Source organism: Podarcis cretensis, assembly GCF_951804945.1.
Source record: "Podarcis cretensis genome assembly, chromosome: 9".
Lineage (NCBI taxonomy): Eukaryota > Metazoa > Chordata > Lepidosauria > Squamata > Lacertidae > Podarcis > Podarcis cretensis.
This window is the reverse complement of record NC_137178.1, coordinates 75386197-75407369: the sequence shown is the minus strand read 5'-3', so window position 1 is coordinate 75407369 and position 21173 is coordinate 75386197. Positions and strand designations below refer to the sequence as shown.

Sequence of the window (21173 nt, the reverse complement as noted above, 5' to 3'; positions counted from 1 at the left end):
AAAAAAAAAATACTACTGCCACAGGGACTGGTGGTGTTCCTAGCCTGGTTTGCAGCCATTGCCCAGCAAATGCCTCCACAGGGCACTGTATCGCAATTTACCATTCTTTCCAAGGACACTGGGGGTGGGCGTTGGTTGCTCCTGATGTGCAAGGATTGCATCTTTCCATTCATGGCTAGTATGCAGGTGTTGCTCTCTGGCTGGTGTGTTTCAGCACTGTTTTTATGGATGCTGTGTGAACGCCTCGTGGTAGTTTAATTCAAAGTTTCACAGAACATGGCATCTACTCAACACTTCCTTCTTTTCTTTTGGTACTTTATTGCTCAAGCTTTGGACCTCACAGTCTTAATCTTCAGCAATGTGCAAAAGGGGAGGCATTACAAGAAAGGTGACAACACTTGCCCATGGGAGAAGGATGCTTGTGTTGACAGAGGAAATAAGACAGGATGAGGCTATAGTAGAAGGGACATAGTGGTTTTGTTTGTTCATAAGTCTCCCATACAATTACCTTATTGTGGGTAAGATGATTACTTTAAAAAAAGGCCAAAGAAACAAAGTGAAGAGTGGGATTTGGGATTAGATTAAAGTGGAACCCAAGAAAGATGTCAGTGAAAAAACAAAATGCAACTAAGGAGGAAATGATCCTGATAGAATTCCCAAGATCAAGAGCAACCAAGTCAGAATGCATGATTGAATAAATAACGTCCCTAAGATTACTCCAGGTCTGCTCTGCCACTCACATTTCCTATGCAGACAGACATAAAGCAGCACCATAGCCCCAGCCCCTGCCTCTTATTCAATCAGATAGAAAAATAAAGGTCTAGTTCACTGGAAATTCTTCAGTTTTACAAAACTAACAGAACTGCATTTCAGCTTCAAGCTTCTACATCATCTGCTTTTTCTTCAACTCCATTCTGTTTGTCATCTTTCATTTCTGTCTCTTCTCTGCAGACTGCATCAGCTTCCACCTACGGAAAAGATATGGCATAGGAGAATACGGTAAGAAGGAATCTCACCTCTTAAGTTACTTGAGTGTTATTAAAGCAGGGTTCCCCAGTTTTTGATACAGTAATCTTCTAAATCAAAGGAATATATTCCAAATTGAAGAGTTATGAAACAACTAACAGAGGGCTTAAATTAGGAGCTATCAACATTCTGAGGCCTGAGAGCACATTTTAATTTTTGAGCAAGTGCTGCAAGTACCATCTCCTATGATCACTTCCCCCCTGCTCCCCTGGATCAGCTCCCCCACCCAAAAGGAGAAAGTGGGTCACACACTTCTCTCTTTCAAGGGATCTGGATAGAAGTTGGATCCAGTAGGTGTTCAGCACAAAGAGCTGAAAGATGGAATGGGAAAGTGTGTCCCTCTTCCAAATACTTCCTGTAGCTTAAGGTACTTTTCCAAGAGAGGAAAAAATAACCACCCTCATCTCATGACCACTCAGGGAGCTGGGGACTTAAGAGGATTTAAAAGTAAGGAATGGCTTGGGAGCAGCTAAATATGTTCCAAGAGGAATGTATTTTAGGAAAACTGCTGAAACACTGACAATCCATAGAGAAAAATGAAATTGCCCTCTTATAGAATACAAGTTTGGGTGAAGACAAGACTATTTTGTTTACTGGTGAAAACGTAGGTGTGGTTCTGCAGAACACTCGTGCTTACCTTTGCTTCCTTGCCTGCAAGTCTTTGAAACATGTTGGCATACATCTTTTTTTCTCTCTCATGCTGCTCACGGATCTTTTGCTGACAAATTATTAGCTGCGCTTTGGCTGCTTTGTTGCTTGGGTAGAGCTGCAGCACCTTCTGGAAATCTGCTCTGGCTAGTTCATAGTCATTGACAGCCAACTCAGCTTCCCCACGGCGGAAAAGGCCTTTCTCGTTGCTGCTGTCTAGCTCCAGAGCCTGGCAGGCAGGTGAGACAAGGTACAGAAAAAATATTAGGAAAAATATCCAAACATCATCATGAGAACATACAGCTAGACATCTCTGGTGCTTTTGAAGCATGCACTTAAAGGAAATGTAGTGTTTCAACACAAAATGAAGTATAATGTACTTGTTATAACCTAGGCTCTCAAAATGTGGTGAAAACCTCCAGTAAGAGACCTAAAATGTCTTAAAGGTTTATGTGTGGCAGATACAGCTCAGCAGCCTTAGAGAGGGAGGGGATGAGATACAGCAGCAGCAGCCTCACTTATCCAAAGAAGGAGGGAGCAGCAGCAAAGAGAAAAGAGGAAGAATGTGCTTGCTTGGGGGACTGGGAAGAAAAGTATTGATACAGAAAAAGAACTGCTCTGCTGCATGAGGCTATTTTAGCATACTGTTCTCAGCAGTGACCAGCCAGATGATCAGCATGAATCTCTTCCCCTGCTGCTTCTATTTGCTCCTTGGTCTTCCAACGTATAGGTTCTGCCATTATAGTTACTATGGGTGGATAGACCTCTCAGCTGTCAATCTGCCTTCTCATTATTTGACTCCATCTACGCTATTCACAACTCAGCTTAGATAGATTCAAGGTAAAAAAGATTAGTCAAATTCATGGAGAAGTGGTTTATCAGTGGCTAATGGGAGGCAAGGGCCTAAACTGGGTACGGTGTAAGCATCTTCTCCCAAACCATTTAAAAGCAAAAGCAGCTTTAAAAGCAGCTTTTGGGTGTCGAGAATTGAACAGCCAAAACAAGAGTTTGGGGGAGAAAGTGACTGCTTAACTTTCCATCTCTGACTGTTTTTTGGCTCATCACCCTTTCCCACTCGAAACAGGTCGGGTTGGAAAGGTATTCACTGAGCAACTTTCAGCCATTTCCCCATACAAATGCCCAGATTACAAAGGCTGTTCTTAGCTTCCCGCCTCACCTTCATTTAGTTTTACAGCAGTTGGGGAGTGGGAATATGTTGGGGGAAGGGGTGTTCTGAGTCAGACAGCACACAATCTGCCTGGGCATCCATTCTGTAATAGTGGGGTTAGGGCAGTTTTAGGGGCTCAATCAAGCTTTGGAAAGCTGTTCACATATGACACTAGTTTGTTTATCCTCTTCTATATCAGCAGGGAGGTATTTGCACATACTGGGGATCACAATAAGAGAAGAGAAAGGAGATAAGCTAGTGAGTTCTTCTCAAGTTCCCCTACTTGGCATAGGCCATGAATATACAATTAACAAAAGTTTTATGGAATAGTATTCCCATTTCCAGCTTTTGCAACTCAGTTTTTCATGTCACAGGAGTGCAGCAGCCGCTGTGTTAGCTGGAAAACCAACTGGTCTGAAAACAGCTTCACAAATAAAAGGATTTAATTATTTTAAACCCACATACACACTATATCACCAGTCCAATAAAGGGTACCATTTGGGTATCCTTTGCACATTTTCAAGCACAGCACAGCCCGGGAAGCTTGCTATTACTGGCTGACACTCCTGGATATCTAAAGTGCTGCTTACCTTGTTGCAGTTCTCCAAGGCCTGGGAATACTCCTTCAGCTTCAGATGGCACATGGCCAGGTTCAGATGGGCAGCAAGTCTCAAGCTCTCGGCCTTTGCTTCCTCTGCATCTGAGAGTCCTGTTTCATGTTCCAGCCATGACACTATCTTCTTGTATTGTAATGCTGCCCGTTTGTATTTTCCCTCCTGGAATGCAATCAGTATGGCATCAGACTCAAATGGATTAGAGGGCCATATTCCCTACCCAGCAGATCCCCAGGAGGCAGGCTGACATAATGCCACCATTATGTTCAACTGAAACTAGAATAGGGCAAAAATTATAATGTAGCTTTAGTTGCAGGTAGCCGTGCATGGTTAGTTGGGCAGAACATGAATTCTACCTCAACTATGATTGTGGAAAGGAAGCATTAGCCAGGTGTCTCAGGAAAGCTAGACTATCACGCTCATCATCTCTGACAACTGGCTCTGCCGACTTGGGCTGACAGATGTTGGAATCCAACATCTGGAAGGGCACTTTTTTTTTTCCAATCCCTGCTATAAGTAGGTCAGCTCAACATATTGCATATCTATCTCTTGTTGCATCTACCTCTTCCCTAGCACTCATGGCAATTATATATACCCTGACTCCTTAGTTTCTCCTTGCATAACGGACAGAGTGGCATTTAACGCTTATCCACCTTACAGTGTATATCAGGGTAGATAAAAGGAACATTAGGATTTACTAGTAGATCTCTAGATGATTTGCAGTAAGTCAGCAAGGATTTCTGACTCCCAATTGCTTAACACTTGGTTGCATTGACCAACTAAAAAAGTAATTGCCACAAAAGCACAGTAGTTTATGTTCCTCAACTGTTCAGCCTTGTTGGCAATGTTCGGGACCTTAAATGACACATGTCTGGCACAGGAAGACCAAAGTGAATAGGTCCCTGACACACAGTGTAGGGGTGTAAGGGAAAGCGCTATCATTGCTCTCCAAAACATCTTTGCAACAATGAATTAAAACATTGTTTTTTAAAAAACAAAACAGGTGGGATGGTATTGTTTAGTAGTGGCTCCCCTACTGGGTCAGTACATGCATGTTTTACATTATTGTTGGCTAGCTGTGAGTTTGCCAGGAGTGCCAATGCTTAGACCAATTCCCACACTGTTTCAGACTGACCTGAAGCCAGTAGGAATTTACAGGCTACAAGAAGAGAATTCAAGGGAATCTCTCTCTCACTGTTTTGTGGGATCTCCCACCTTTATGCCCGACTCTGAATAAGATCACAAGCACCCTCTAGATTCACCGAGGGTGATTCAATATGGTTTCATGGAGTCAGAGAAGATGAGGAAACAGAACGCTCATGGCCCATTAAAGGGGCTCCCTGTTCTGATCCTGGTCCTCTCCCACCTTATAAAAATGAAGATGATGGCCACTTGGACTGCCATACCATTTGGCTGGATGCCCCCCTAGGACAACTAACTGTATCACTCCTAGTACCATGGGAAAATCCTTGCTACTTATGTTGAATGAGGGACTTGTATCTATCTAGAGTGGCCTATAGTTAAAAAAGACAGTGGAGGGAGTATATTGCCTATAAGGCCACAAAAGCCTCTTGGATGCTAGAAGGCAAGAATTAGCTGAGTGGGAGAGGACCATTCCTTGACTCTTAATATCAAACATTTTAAGCCCTGCCTTCTGTTGTAGGGGCACAGGAGTTAACCTGCCTTCCCTCAATGGAGTACAAATGTTGACAGCTTTATTCCTTTCGAAGTTGTAGTATTTATATTCTATGCTATCATCTCAGCCTACCCAACAAGTGCCAGAAATTACACTGCCGTAGGCAGGGCTGTCTTAAGCATATGTGGTGCCAGGGTGCAAAGATCTGTCCGGCGCTCAGTGCCAGGCGCGCAGGAGGGTGGAGCTGGCCGGCCACCTCAGCGTCTCGCTGGCTTGGTCGTCCCCGAAGTTGCGGCAGAGCGCCACCCGGAGCAGAAGAGCCTGCTGCGGCACACCAACCGACGGGCGGGCTCTTCCCCAGACTCAACTCTCAGGCCCCGGACTCTTGGCCTAGTGCCCCTGAGAGCCCGGCACCCCACACCCCTAGCGCCTATGGGTAAGACAGCCCTGGCCATGGGCAGAGTACAATATAGATTAATAAAGTTTGAAAACTTTGTTGTACATCACACTCAGGTAGATTTTGGGGCATTAGAACGAGCTAGTGAAACTATGGGCCTCACTTTTATGACTATGGTACCTATAAGCAAGTTTCAGCACTGGAAACAGTTTCCTTCCACTCCAACATACAGTGCTTTTAGTCATCAATAATCCAAATTCCAATCATACACCCATACCACAATTTCAGAGGAATGCAAATCAAAAGATATGGCACACTCAACATTACTTCAGTATCTGCCAGGGGTGTTTGAAATCCCCTATTACACTCACTTTGAAATACTGAGTGCCCTTTTCCTTTGCAATGGACCCTTGTTCCAGCTTTTCATTGGTGTTCATCTCCCACGACTCCTTAGCCTGTCCAGACAAAAAAGAAACCAATCATCGGGGTGCTTTTTTGAAGACAAGGCGTCTACAGAAGAATGGAATGTAACTGTATAGAAGCGTAAAGTGGAGAGACACCAGGCAAGCAGATACACATGTCAGTTTACTGCCTCTACTGCTGGCCATAAACCACACACTGACGGCGTGGCACAAGAAAATGGAAGCAGAAAGCAAGGGTAACCTAGTCACCACATTCAGGGCTGGTTAAATGTAAGTCAGAGGAATAATACATCTCTTGAGCTATGTCTGTACGTCTCATATGCCGATGCTGCACACAGCAGAAATTTAGCATTTAGTGCCTTGTTGTCCCTTCCTTGTACCCTTTATTTTTGGGTCTTCTTCCTATATCCCAAAACATCAGATTGTGCTATGCTGTTTTTATAGCTTCTAGATCTATCTGCAACATGGTTCCCTGTCACAGCCAAAGCGCAACAAAGCATCTTTCCACTGGTCTTCTCTCAATTATGTCCAATGGAAAAAATAGAAATTGGGGGCATTGGGTTTTTATGAACTATTTTCTTTTAAAATACTGAGTAAAATAGTTTCCAAAGACAAGGTTTCAATATTCTGCTTTACCCTCCCTTTATGTCCTCCAAATGATTTCTAATAATTATGTAAGACAGTTTGCAGTACTAGGCCATTGCAATGCCTATACAACTCTCATATCTCTCATCTCTTTCATATTACTCCATCTTCTGCAGCATGTGAAAGAAAAGGTTTGGAAACATACAACCAAATGACAAAGCAAGTTAATACTGTATGTGAAAAAGCAGAGATGCTTGTTTCAGTACATGTGAACCATCAGTTCTGTGAAATCCATGGAGATAAAATTGAAAGCCCAAATCAGAAACTACTGATTTGAAATGTGAGATGATAATATTTCAAGGATATATTATTTATTACTTAACAGTGCAATTGCATCCATGTTTACTCAGAAGTCCTACTAAGTTCAATAGCACTTGCTCCAAGGTATACAACTACGCGATTGCTGCCTAAATTTGACAACTGCTATATCATACAATTTAATTTTATGTGTGATAGATAAGGCAGTTGTAGAAGTCCTTTCCCAGGGAGTTCTACCAATCTCCCTTTCTTCCAGTTTTTAGACAAATGCTGAAATGTGACTCTTGCCTTTCGTACAGCAGAATACATTCCAGCCACACAATAGCACCCCCCCCAAACACACCCTTCCATTCTCCAATGCAGGCAAGCAAGAGGCATGATCACAGTTTAATGACATACTTCACTGTGGTGAAAACAGTTAAGAGGATGCATAACAGGGTTCATGTTGGTGTGACCTGGGGAGAGCAGACATGGCTCTGGCTTGAAGAGTGATGCGTCTCCTTTACTCACTGGCCTCCTACTAAGGTACATTCCCTGTGCTGTTGGGCTGGCGAGGTAAGTGCGGGAGAAACTTGGTTTATGAAGACCAAGGAAAGGGGTTTGTGAGGGTCCTGGCTTTGGTGTGAGGGAACTGGTTCAGCAGCCTCCTGCCAGCTAGGTTCAACAGACCTCTGCTCCAGTTCCTCCGACATTAACCCTAATGCTTCTGATTTGTTTATCCTGGTCACTGAGTCATGACACCACCATTCCACTATGAGACTCAGACTGGCAGGGAACCAGCCGTATCAGCTGGAAATTCCTCCAGAGCATTCAGGTATCAATCAGAAAGGAAAATGGGATTAAGAGCAACCTTGATTTATTAATTTTTTAAAGAAAACTTTATACATTCATTAAGTATAATTGCTGTTGGCATCCATCTGTCTCGAAAGACATGGGAGTGTGCCTCTGGGGGTGAAATCAAACCGGTGTTCAAAACTAACTTGGTGCCAGTTGCATTTTGCAACCCAAGAGCTCCCCCTTTGCTACCAAGTGGAAATTTCCTGTCCCAGAGTTTACAACTGAAATCTCACACTGTGGGAGAGAGTGAGGGAAATGTTCCTGACTGACTACAAAAGCTGAAAAGCTGTCACCAGCTATTGAGCTTCTGGCCTTTGCTTTCAATGCTGCTCTCCATGAAGCCTTTTGATGTGCTGTGGCTTTCCATTGTGGAACGATGTGCATAGCTGGCGGTATCAAAAACCCACCCCCCAAACAGGATGAGGCCATTCCCACCCTTCACCAGGGATTCCAAAGGTTGTAGCAGCGGACTTTTAAAACCATCCCCACCATAACCTGCTCCAGATATATTACAACAAAAAACAATAGTAAGTTCACATGGAACAAACAAGTTTAAATCAATAAAAATTATAAAAGTTGGGAAAGTATACTGTAGATTCATTTTATGCAAGTTATTGTAATACATTTCTATTTCTTTCGCCACACACATCCTGTCATGGATGGATTAACGTGAACCCTCTTTCTATCTCCTTTTCATTAGAAGAAACCCCTCCTTTGCTTACCTTTTCAAAACTTTTAAGTTTGATTTCATACTGTAGCTCTGCATCTGGAGGGATCTGAAATTTTGGTTTCCCAGCACTTCCAAAACCATAGCTGTGAAAGAAATGAGACGCTTCTAAGATCCAGATCTGCTTGTTTTTCCTCCTTTGAAAGGCATCACACCACCCACCTCTAAATAAGCGACCTCATAAGACTGCCTACAGATATACCCAATCCCCAAAGCTGAGTCTGTTTGCAGTGGCAACAATAGTCTGTGCCTCAAGCACCCAAGAAAGTGGTGTGTTAGGACTGCTTCAAAGCAAGGCGTATACCTGGGCTTGAGATACACCACGGACTCTTCCAACTTATCCATTTTCTGAAGTGCTTTGTCCACGCCAGGAGGAAGGTCATAGTTTTCTCCCTCTCCTACTTCAAATCGCAGCTCCCGTTTGTCAAATAGTCTGTCTCCATGCCGACCTTCCACCTCAACTGATACAAAAAATGGCATGTTTAGACGGGATTACTGGGATTATATATATTATCCTCTCTCAGCAGTTTAAAACACTATATCAATACTAAGCATGATTATCTAGCATGGTATGAGAGGAGACAGGGGTATAGTTACTTAATACAGCCAAACCATGCCTTTTAGGATGGCTTGCAACACAGTCAACAAAAAGTAATGGTACACTAAAATTCCAGATTATTAAAGCAGTTAACAATACAACATTAAAAATAGTAAAAGCCGAACAATTATAAAAACTCAGCCCCATAAAATTACCCAAACATGGACTGGAACAAAAATGTCTCCATATACAATTTCTGTAATCCCTAACCATCAGCTATGCTAGCTGGGACTGATGGTAGTTAGGGGGACGGGACCTTTGGAGGGCCACATGTTCCCCATTCTGCCAAAGCCAACAAAGAAAGGTCTTTTCCTGGGAACAGTCTTCCAATGCAGGGTCACCATAGAAAAGGCCTCATCTCTGATGCCTGTTAGCTGAGACCAGGAGAGCAGGATTTCAGATACTAATTTTAACATAATGTCATTTTCTTTTCTTTTTTTGAAGGAAGTTATTTGATAACAGAACAAAAAACTTCTGGTTTAAGGAGTTAATGCACTTGGAAACTTATTCACGCTCCCAAATGCATAAAAAGTGTCTGTTATGGGACCTGCGTCAACATCCCCATCCATCATCGTTTTACTGCTACTTACTCTCCACCATAGCTCCCTCGTTGGGTTTGGAGTAGCCTTCTCCCTTCTTACGAATTCTTCGGATAATTCCACCATCTTCATCATCTGTGAGGTCTTTACCCTTGAACTCAAACAGCTCTATCTAGAGGAATGAACAAAATAATGCAAATTCAGATTTAGTCCATGGTGAAATTCTGAAGGGTTGACTTTATCACAGGAAAGTAGGAGGAAAAGTAGCATTATCTGAAGAGGCATTATTATTATTATTATTATTATTGATTTAAGTAATCCTCCTTTAAAACCAAGGTGGAGAATTGAAACAGATACTGTAATTTGAACAGGTATGATACCAAATGAAGTTAAAATAAAAATGAACAAGGAAAAAAACAATGAATTCTTGAAAAGCCAATCCACTGACCAGAACTATGAAAGGAGTATTCAACTAATACAATATTGGAATGGGTACCTAGGAGAATGCCTCTTCCCACTTGAGTCCCTTTCCATTACCACATGCTAAGACCATCAATTCTGCTTCACATGCAGGTGCAGGAAGGCAAAAGGCAGCGCCCTCAAACTGAACTCTCTTTTCAGCAGCTTCTCTTGCAGTTTGTATGGCTGACTAAACCATTTTTACTGGAAAGACATTTTGAAGACTCTAAGATTCTCTGTTTTAATTACATTGAGATATTTTACTCTATCACTTGGTCAACTTTTCTGTTTTATTTCTGAATTTTGTTTTATACTTACAGCAGTAAACTTGAATGAATAAATCTGTTATTTCATGCCTTACAACAAAGGTCTGGGCCTGTACTCTTCAAATATTGTTCTGTTTTCGCCAACCAAGTTCCATATCTACAGGGACTCATTGATTCTGCTGCCTTTGGCACCAGCTGTTCAGCTTTTAGCCTTGGCAAACATGTACAGCTGCTTTGGACAGCAGTTGTCCTGCTTCTGCTACAGATGAAAGAATAGCCTCCCTGGCTTACCTCAAAAATCAGTGTGGCATTGGGAGGTATCTTAGGGGGACTGCCAGCAGAGCCATAGGCATATTCTGGTTTGCAAGTTATTTGACAAAGTTCTCCAAGTTTCATAGTTCCCACAGTGATGTCCCAAGCTTTGATGACTTCACCTAAAAAGAAGAATTTGGCCACATTACTAAAAAGCAAGCATCTGTAAGAAGCTGCTGTCATCAGTAGTCATTTATTCACATTCTCTCTGCTAGCAAAAAGCAAAGACATTGCAGGGATAAGCCCCAAAGCAGGTCACAAACTCCAACTGAACTAAAGAATCAGGACACCTCTTTGACACTTGTCTATCCATATTAGGAATGTTGAAGAAGAAAAAGTGAAAAGGAAGTTCACAGATTATGACTAAAAGTACTGGAATACTTTAAAACAGGGTTTCCCAAATTTGGAACTCCAGCTGTTTTCGGAAAGCTGATCCCTGATCATTGTTTCTGTTAGCTAGGGATGATGGGAAACCCTGCTTTAAGAGAACAATAATTGTGGCAGGTACTTTAAAACAACAAAAATTTTAAGCTCAGTTCTGCTGTCACAGTAATGGAGACTAGAACAGAATATGGACTTCAGAACCTTCTTCTCTCTGGAAACAGGACTTTCTCCCAAAGATCTCTAGAGGTATGGCTGATACTTCCTTTCTCCATCAATGGAACCTCGTCCATGGCAGCAGGGTGGAATAGGTACTTAACTCTGTCCCAGAAAGCTATTTTTCCTGCTCCAAATAATCACCCTCCATCCAAGCTGATTTTACCTCTGCAGAGATCCAGACATGTATTGAGGCATTAAACATAAAAAATGGAACTCTGCTGAGGGAAAATAGTTGAGTTCACCTTAAGAACCTCATCACTTCTATGCTCAAAACTGTCCCTGGCCAAAGCAGCTTTTTGTACATATTATATTTCATTACACTTACATTTGTGCAAACTGTAGTTGTGCCTAACAATTTATACTCATTGTATTAGCTTGATACATTTCTATTTAACAGAGCAACAAGTGAAAATAGCCTGTGTGGCATTCCCAACAAACAACAATGGTGAAAGCGAACCTGCATATGCTATTCTATTCAATATTCTATTCAACAGCATTTATGAAACCACATAACAATTAAATTCTGTTCCCATAATGAGAAGACAATTCTATACAAAAGTGTAGGACAACGAACATTTTACACTGCAAGTTAAGAAGAGGATCATCATTCAATATGGAATATGAAATGCACCATTTTTTAAAAATGTTATTGAAGAGATCATGTTATTGTGTACCAGGCATAGAACACACTACCTTTGCCGAAGTCAAACGAGAACTTGTCCTTTCTGTCCCGGCTTGAGTCAAACTTTGTGCCATCTAGAAGCCACCCACTATAGTGAACAGTCACTTTATCACCAATCATGGGTGATTCTGTCCCTGTCCCTTCTTTCTTGATAATCTGTAGTGGGGGAAACAAAACAATATTTATATGAACTACTAGGAAGCCATGCTACCTTAAGAAGTAAACCAAGTTTGTTAAGAAAGATTTTACAGATTGCTGTGGCAATGCCATCTGATACTAGTTTTACCACTTACAGTATTTTATTCACTCAACAAGTGTTAAAGGGTTGTGCTTCACTGTTCTTGAATGTAATCAACACTGCAAAATTCCATTTCCTGCGGTTAAAGATTTAAGACATCTTGACTGCAGCTAGGCACCTCTAAGTTACTAGGCTTCAGTTCACAAACCCTCACTATAAAATGAGATTTTGTGATCAGATCTTCTGCATGAGAAAATTGTGATGATAAATACCATATTAAAGAAACTAGCAACGCTCCCTTCTCTACTTAGATCATTCCACTGTCAGAGCTTCAGCTCAGTTTTATAGTGATGTTTAGTCCACCTTTGAACTTTCAGGAATTACAAATGTTTTTGGAACAGCACAGCTGTTAAATGGACATCTGTCCAAGTAGAGCCCTCTAGCATGACTCTTCAGCTATGACTGCTTTATACAGAGTCAATGTAGTCAAACTAAGAACTAGATCTCATGTAAATCGGAGAAAAGTACAATGTTTGTGCCTTGTACATTTTTTCTAGGGGTGGTGGTATCATAATTTAATTTCTGCAAAACTCTACAAAGTAGGCTAAACCAAGATTAACTACCACAAGTGAGCTTCATGGCTGCGTAGGGGGCCATGGCTGTTCTGGGACATGAGTTGAAGATTTCCACACACAAAAAAACAAACAAAAAACCCCCCCACAAATTCTACAGCAGCTGATCCCCTCCCCTTGCAAACTCAAGCAACTCATGATTACCATTACATAGGTTCATGAGCTCCAAAAAAGTTATTCTTCACTGACTTTTCTCCAGACTGACAGGTGTGCACATAGAGAAGGAGCACTCTGTCACCACCAGCTTCAGCACTAAAGACGTGCCAGCAGCCAGAACTGCTGGATTTTAACAGTGTGCTCCTAAAATTTAGTATTTATCAATTAGAATGAGCACACTAAGTTCTTTTTTAAAAATCAATTTTTATTGGACGTTTTCCACATAAGATACAATAAAAATCACACTAATTTAAACAAGAAAAAGATGGGGGGAAAGATGAGCAAAGGAAGAGGAAAATGAACTTACAAAGTCCTCTATCAAAATTCAGTCTTTACCCATATTCCACACACAGAAAAGTGAGTCCTCCCAGCTCTCACCTGGGAGCCTCCCCCTCTTCCCCCAGCCTCTCACTCTGGGAGATCATCTTTGCCTTGGCCCTCACAGAGGGCCCTTCATCTGGAGATAGGGAACTTCAAATTACAGAACAAAACGTAAGTATAACAAGAAGAAGGCAAAAAAAAAAAAAAAAAGGAACCATAAGAAAGTAAGATATAAAAAGAGGCTGAAAAGAAATAGGGTGGGCTTCCAATTCCCTGTCTTCCAATTATACTAAGCATACTAAGTTCTGTTTCCACAATCCATGTTAATAAGAGCAGAACTCTTAGCCTCTTCTGTTTTTGTGCTCACATTCATTAACACAGGTAAGAGTTTGGGAAACAGCAGGTGCCATTCACTCTGGTATCTACAAACGCAGTGCTTTCTGGGAAGTTTTAAGGTATTCAGACTCACTCAACCAACTGCTCTTTAAATATCTGTTTTATGGCAAAGAAAATATAGTAAGGAATAAATAACCCACAGAGAATGCACTTGATTGCTTGAAGGGTTTGTTTGTTTATAAAATATTTGTATGCCACTGTATCATGAGTGACATATATATCAATCAAAGGGCTTTATAAATCAATACAAGAACCTTGAACCTGACTCAGTTGCAGATAGGCAGCCAGGGCAGCTCTTTTAACAATGGTGTCACATGTTGCCAACCAGCAGCTCCCAGCAGCCGTCTGACCACCATGTTCTGCACCAGCTGGAGCTTCCAAACCAGACCCCAGGGCAGCCCCACATAACAGCACATTTATCCAGCCAGGGGGGCATGGGTGGCGCTGTGGTCCAAACCACAGAGCCTCATGGGCTTGTCGATCAGAAGGTCGGCGGTTTGAATCCCCGCAATGTGGTAAGCTCCCGTTGCTCGGTCCCAGCTCCTGCCAACCTAGCAGTTCGAAAGCATGTCAAAATGCAAGTACAGTGGTACCTCGGGTTACAGACGCTTCAGGTTACAGACTCCGCTAACCCGGAAGTAGCACCTCGGGTCAAGAACTTTGCTTCAGGATGAGAACAGAAATCACGCGGTGGCAGTGCAGCAGCAGCGGGAGGCCCCATTAACTAAAATGGTGTCTCAGGTTAAGAACAGTTTCAGGTTAAGAACGGACCTCCAGAATGAATTAAATTCTTAACCCGAGGTACCACTGTAGATAAATAGGTACCGCTCCGGCAGGAAGGTAAAACAAGTGTTTCTGTGCGCTGCTCTGGTTTTGCCAGAAGCGGCGTAGTCATGCTGGCCACATGACCTGCAAAAACTCTCTGTGGACAAACATCAGCTCCCTCGGCCAGTAAAGTGACATGAGCGCTGCAACCCCAGAGTCGTTTGTGACTGGACTTAACTGTCAGGGGTCCCTTTACCTTTTATAGCCAGCCAAAACATGGACAACAGTGGACAGGCTATTTACGTCCAGGAATGGCGCTAGCTGTCAAACCAGATGAGGCTGGTAAAAGGCCTTCATAGCCACAGAGGACACCTGGGCCTCTACTGACAAAGATGTATCCAAGAGTATCCTTCAGAGGGAGTGCAAGGGAGTCCAGAACTTGCCAATCTCCCAAAATGGGAACCACCCATCAAAAGGGACACTGGCTTCTGGGAGAGAGGCATAGGGGTTTGGAAATTGTTCTGCTAGCATGGTGATTGCTAATAGCTAAATAGCCTGGCTCTTAAATCAATCTGGAGATAAGACTGATCTCAAGACGCTTGGATCAAAGCCATTTTTCTGCTGTCTACGCCCCACAGTTTGCATAAAAGTTATAATGAGCTAGCAAGTCGAGGAGAATGCACTCATGCCCAAACACCACATAATCACCTTATAAGAAAGAAAAGAACTGCACCCTCTCTTTTTAAAACCCTTCAAAATATGATAGGGACAGGAAACTGTAATGGGAGACCAGCCCCCTCCATCTGCTGGGGAAAATCTATAATTTGAAACTCTGTGAGTACCACCGTCTGTTGTGGAAAAAAACAATAAAGATCACAATGGACAGTAGGAAAGGAATTCCTATATCCTTATATATGAGGGATATATGGAATATATCAGAATATATTCCTATATTCTGATATCCTTTTTTTTGTTGTTCCCTGCCACTAAACAACTTGAGAAACTGAAAGTGGAAAAAAGACCTTGGTTCTCAAACGCCTTGGCATTCAAACACCTTGGTTCCCAAATGCCGAAAACCCAGAAGTAATTGTTCTGGTTTTTGAATGCTTTTTAGAAGCTGAATGCCCAATGCGGCTGTCGGCTATTGTTTCCTGGGCGCCTGCACCAAACAGAAGCTGCGTCTTAGTTTTCGAACATTTCGGAAGTCAAAAGGACTTCCGGAACAGATTAAGTTTGGTGCTTTTGTTTTTGCTATTTTTTTTTTTTTTGCGCTTTTGTTTTTGAGGCTTTTTTGGTTAATTTGATTTTGTGACTGTGTGGAACCCAGTTCAGCTACTGATTGATTAATTGTGTGACTGCTGAAATAGATAAAAGCCCCACTCCATCCAAACAATGACTATCATCAGTGCAGGTAAGAAAAAAAATTAAATTAAATTTTTATCATCTACAATACTGCATTATTTATTTTATAGTACATTGTTTATTGCTTTCATTTTATGAATCAATGGTCTCGTTAGATAGTAAAATTCATGTTAAATTGCTCTTTTAGGGGTTGCCTTTAAAAGTCTGGAAGAGATTAATCCATTTTGCATTACTTTCTATGGGAAAGCGCGACGTGGTTTTGGAACACTTTGGTTTTGGAACGGACTTCTGGAACAGATTAAGTTTGAGAACCAAGGTACCACTGTACAAGGAGTTTCGTTTCAGTCAGGAGGGGAGAGATATTCTAGAAGTTAAAAGGGGTGTGGTGACCCCCTGGGTTTGTTATACTGCCAGAAGTACCTCACAAGTGTGATTCGTAGGTGGTTGGGAAACTGGCAAAAACTGACCTTGTTTAAGAACCAAAACATTTAACACCTATGCCATTACGTTTTAAGAAATTGAAGTAACCTAACTAGAAATAAGTCGAACATTTACCTTCTAGTCTAGAAACCTGTAACTGAAAATAAGCAACTGAAGTTTAAAAGCTGTGCATTTAGTACTTTGTTTAGAACCCTGTAGCATCCGCGATATTTAGCATAATTATTAAGTTAATCATTTCCTGACACATCATTTGTTCTGCCAACTTTGTTCTGTAAAACAAATCTTTCTTATTTGTTCAACTTCTGCCTGAGTCTCAAAATTTTACCTTAGATAACCCGTGGAGGTTTTTGAGCATGGTGTTACACAGAGAGGTGGGATCTGCTACATTTTGATGGTTATGGGGTCTACGGAGGGGGGGGTTGCTGCAATTGGTGGAACCAACAGTGGCAGTGGAACAGACACTACAGTGATACCTCAGGTTACATACGCTTCAGGTTACAGACTCTGCTAACCCAGAAATAGTGCTTCAGGTTAAGAACTTTGCTTCAGGATGAGAACAGAAATCGTGCTCTGGCGGCGCGGCGGAAGCAGGAGGCCCCATTAGCTAAAGTGGTGCTTCAGGTTAAGAACAGTTTCAGGTTAAGAACGGACCTCCGCAACGAATTAAATACTTAACCCGAGGTACCACTGTATTGGAAAGTGTAGAACTCTTATTCCTTGGGAGGTTTTTAAACGGAGGGTTGTATGGCCGGCTGTCATGGATGCTTTAGTTGAGATTCTTACATTGCAGGGGGTTGGGCTAGATGACCCTTAGGGTCCCTTCCAACTCCTGATTCCGTATAGCAGCCCATTCCTTTACCATTTGATCTGTTCTGTTGTCACAAAACAAAACCCTAGGCCTTTTTTGACTTTTTGCTCCCTAACCCCCTTTTGGGGAGTATAATCTTTAGAAATCCAGAATTTAGTTTTGCAAACTAAGACTGCTTCCATGCTATTTAATTTGAAATAACATCCTTTAATCATTATGTTTTTTCAGGAAATTCTGATGACATCAGCAATGTGTTACAGTGGTACCTCGGGTTAAGTACTTAATTTGTTCTGGAGGTCCGTTCTTAACCTGAAACTGTTCTTAACCTGAAGCACCACTTTAGCTAATGGGGCCTCCTGCTGCCGCTGGAGCACAATTTCTGTTCTCATCCTGAAGTAAAGTTCTTAACCCGAGGTACTATTTCTAGGTTAGAGGAGTCTGTAACCTGAAGCGAATGTAACCTGAAGCGTATGTAACCTGAGGTACCACTGTATATCCTGGTGATTCCCATGTTACTTTCCCATCCTTTTAAAAACATTTTTGGCAATTTTTGTCTTAAAACACAATTGCGGCACCAGCCTACATAATGAAGACTGGTGCTAGAGGCTTTTCAGAGCTATTGTTCCTTAATTAGTAGCTTCTCTCTTGCCCCTTCTTACCTGTTCATGTCTCTGTGACTCCTCAATTGACTTGAGTTGGTCGGTTTTCAGAAAAAAGTGATTTTTAATCAAGGGATAGAGTGACCAAACAGTTATCAATGCTCAGGCAACTTCTGAGCTAAGACTACAGTGGTACCTCTGGTTACGAACTTAATTAGTTCCAGAGGTCCATTCTTAACCTGAAACCGTTCTTAACCTGAGGTACCACTTGAGCTAATGGGGCCTCCCGCTGCCGCATGATTTCTGAAATCATCCTGGGACAAAGATCTTAACCCGAGGTACTACTTCCGGGTTAGCGGAGTCTGTAACCCGAGGTGTTTGTAACCCGAGGTAACACTGTACTGAAATGCACTGTATGATGGAGCTACCTTTGAAGACAGATCAGAAACTGCAGCTAGTGCAGAAAGTGGCTGTGCAACTCTTTACTGGCTGCCAGTCTGTTTCTGACCTCAGTTCCTGGTGCTGCCCTTTAACACACTAATCTAAAACAACTGCAATAAAAAAGGCACAGTCCATATTCCCTAGAAACTGTTGGATGCCTTTCAAGTTCTGGGTTTATTTTAAACAAAATTTAAAATTTGGCTTTGTAATTCGGAACTTATATGATGTGATTTAATTTGATGTGATTGGCCAGTTAATAAAAATTATTTTTAAAAAAATATTTTGATGTCTGCAGTTTTAAGGGATATAATTTCAGTTTAAGGCACGTGCGTCTTAGTTTATGTCATTCCACAAAAGACTGCAGTGGTTAACTTTTAGTTGCATTTTCAAATTGTGATTCACAAAGGTTCATACTTGTCAGGTGTCATAATATCACTACAATAGGCACACTGATGAAGAAATGAGACTTGGATCTGAACTAGATCAAATCCCAACCTCTGCAAATTTTGGGTGAGTCAACTTCAATTTCTATCTTAAGAACAGTAATATAAACAGCTTCTTACAATAAAGATAATGATATTTCTATACTGCCCTGCATCTGAAGATCACAGAGCGGCTTACAATAGATTGCAAATACTTTGCATGTTTTATTTGCAGGCAATAATTGGAAATAGAAATACATCAATTGTCCATCTGCGTTTTGTTTTTTGATTTCTACTAATTTTAAGGAACCTATAAAATATAAGTTTAAATAAAAGCTAAAGCGAAACACAATATTCCTTTGCTACCACCCAGAGTGGTTCAGCAACCTGATGCATATGCAACTCTCCGGCCTGCTCACAAGGGTCTGTATTCTGCACAGCAAAGAAAAGGCTTCTCTGTGGTCTGCACTATTTTATTCTAACACAGAAGCCGATATGTAACCACTGAGAAGAATCAAGCCTCTTGTGCATGATGTGATCTGGTGACTGACTACCCCTCCGGAAAGTAGTGTTGTAGGAAACTTGTAGTTGGTCATGGCAGGGCCTACCTGTGTGCAACACACAGTTAAGTGGATGTTAAAGAAACATAAGGCACCAAGAGAAGCAATTATACCAACCCTCATCAATATGCACTTCATTCCTTTGCAAGTCATGTCTTAATTTAGGTGTCACTACCCCCTCATCCATGGGACGCAGGTGGCGCTGTGGGTTAAAGCCTCAGCGCCTAGGGCTTGCCGATCGAAAGGTCGGCAGTTCGAATCCCTGCGGCGGGGTGCGCTCCCGCTGCTCGGTCCCAGCGCCTGCCAACCTAGCAGTTCGAAAGCACCTCCGGGTGCAAGTAGATAAATAGGGACCGCTTACCAGCGGGAAGGTAAACGGCGTTTCCGTGTGCGGCTCTGGCTCGCCAGAGCAGCGATGTCACGCTGGCCACGTGACCCGGAAGTGTCTCCGGACAGCGCTGGCCCCTGGCCTCTTAAGTGAGATGGGCGCACAACCCCAGAGTCTGTCAAGACTGGCCCGTACGGGCAGGGGTACCTTTACCTTTTTACCCCCTCATCCATTCATACACACTCAGTGGTCTGAAGTGATCCTGGCATTCCAGGAAAAAATAAAGACCAAGCTCCTGTGACCTGTGAGGCTGCTCCCTAGGTGCATTATCTTGCCAAGGCTGCTTACTGAGTTGGTTTTTATCTGTTACACCTCCTTTTCCTGCATTGTATTTTACTGCATAATGTTTTTGTTTCAGGGTAATACAGTGGTGCCTCGCAAGACGAAAAGAATCGGTTCCGCGATTCTCTTTGTCTAGCGGTTTTTTTGTCTTGCGAAGCAAGCCCATTGACGGCTTAGCGGATTAGCGCTATTAGCGGCTTAGAAAAAGGGGGGGGGGGGAGGAAAAAAAACCCGCAGGAACTTGCAATACATTTTCATCTTGCGAAGCAAGCCCATAGGGAAATTCGTTTTGCGAAGCGCCTCCAAAACGGAAAACCCTTTCGTCTAGCGGGTTTTCTGTCTTGCGAGGCGTTCGTCTTGCGGGGCACCACTGTACTGTGATTTCAATTTGTTGTAAGCTGCCCCAAGTGATTGATTAGATCAGTGTTTCCCAACCTTTGGTCTCTAGCTGTTTTCGGACTACATTTCCGACCATCCCTGACCACTGGTACTGCTAGCTAGGGATGATGGGAGATGTAGTCCAAAAGCAGCTGGAGACCCAAGGTTGGGAAACACTGGATTATCTATCTATCTATCTATCTATCTATCTATCACTTGGGGAATATACATGTAGGGTGAATAAAATCAACAGTATCTAGTAGGGTGGCCATTTAGTGGACAGGTAAGAACAGCTATCTTGGCAATACAGAAATTTAGGGAGGGAAGTGACAGCGTAGGACGGGGGAGACGCACATCGTACCCTCATTCTCATGTTGTTAAAAGCGCAGGCCAGGAAAAGTTGCTGGGATACAAATCGGGGGGCGAGAAGGGCATTCTGCACATGCTCAGAGGCACTCTGCTGCTACTCCGCAAGTTCTTGAGCCTAAACACTGAAATGGACTGGAAGCCCGAGTTTGACCCTCCTCCGCATGTCTCGAGCACCTTCCAGACCATCTTCTACTACACTCGGGGCGCACCTTCCCGGGAGTTCGCTGGGCCTCGACTCCCGGGATCCTGGCGGGCGGGCGGGCGAGCCGGCGGGCGCGCGTGCTTCCAAGGCCTCTCCCGCTCTCACGTGCGGGGCGGCGGGAGGCGTCACCGCGGCTGTCCTACTCCGCGGGGCTGTTGTCAGGCTTTCCCCGCCGCAGGCCTCGGGCGCGAGCTCGGGGCGCTTACCTTGAGGACTCCGCCGTCGCGGCCGGGGGTGACGTCCACGGCCGCCGCCGCCGCTTCTCCCTCCTGAGGCGGCGCGGCGCTCATCGCCTCGGCCTTGCCCTCCTCGGCGGTCATGGCGGCCTCCGCGGCTCCTCCCTGGCGGGCGGGTGGGCAAGCGCGGGATCCGGCCGGAGCAGCAGCAGCAGCGGGGCTCGCCGGGCGGCGCTTGGCGGCAACGGCGGCGGCGGCGGCGGCTCCTCCTCCGTCGAGGCGCTGCTGGGCCTGCTCCCTCTCGGCTCTCCGCTCGGCAGCCGGGCCCGCGCTCACCTCTCGAGCGCCCCCTCGGACGGGCGGGCCGAGCGGAGGAGGCGGAGAAGTTTCCAGAAAGGGAGGC

The 21173-nt window shown here is 43.4% G+C and overlaps 1 protein-coding gene across 1 annotated transcript; it reads right to left on the bottom strand.

The window, feature by feature from the left end:
• Positions 1-298: 298 nt before the first annotated feature.
• On the bottom strand, positions 299-20970 carry FKBP4 (FKBP prolyl isomerase 4). Its single transcript, XM_079991676.1, has 10 exons — positions 20801-20970; positions 11846-11990; positions 10532-10674; positions 9567-9687; positions 8683-8839; positions 8374-8464; positions 5861-5944; positions 3433-3618; positions 1664-1903; positions 299-968 (listed from the first exon to the last, which is right to left on the bottom strand). The coding sequence occupies exons 1-10, from the start codon at positions 20912-20914 to the stop codon at positions 876-878; spliced, it is 1374 nt and encodes a 457-aa protein (XP_079847802.1). The 5' UTR covers positions 20915-20970; the 3' UTR covers positions 299-875.
• Positions 20971-21173: the final 203 nt, after the last annotated feature.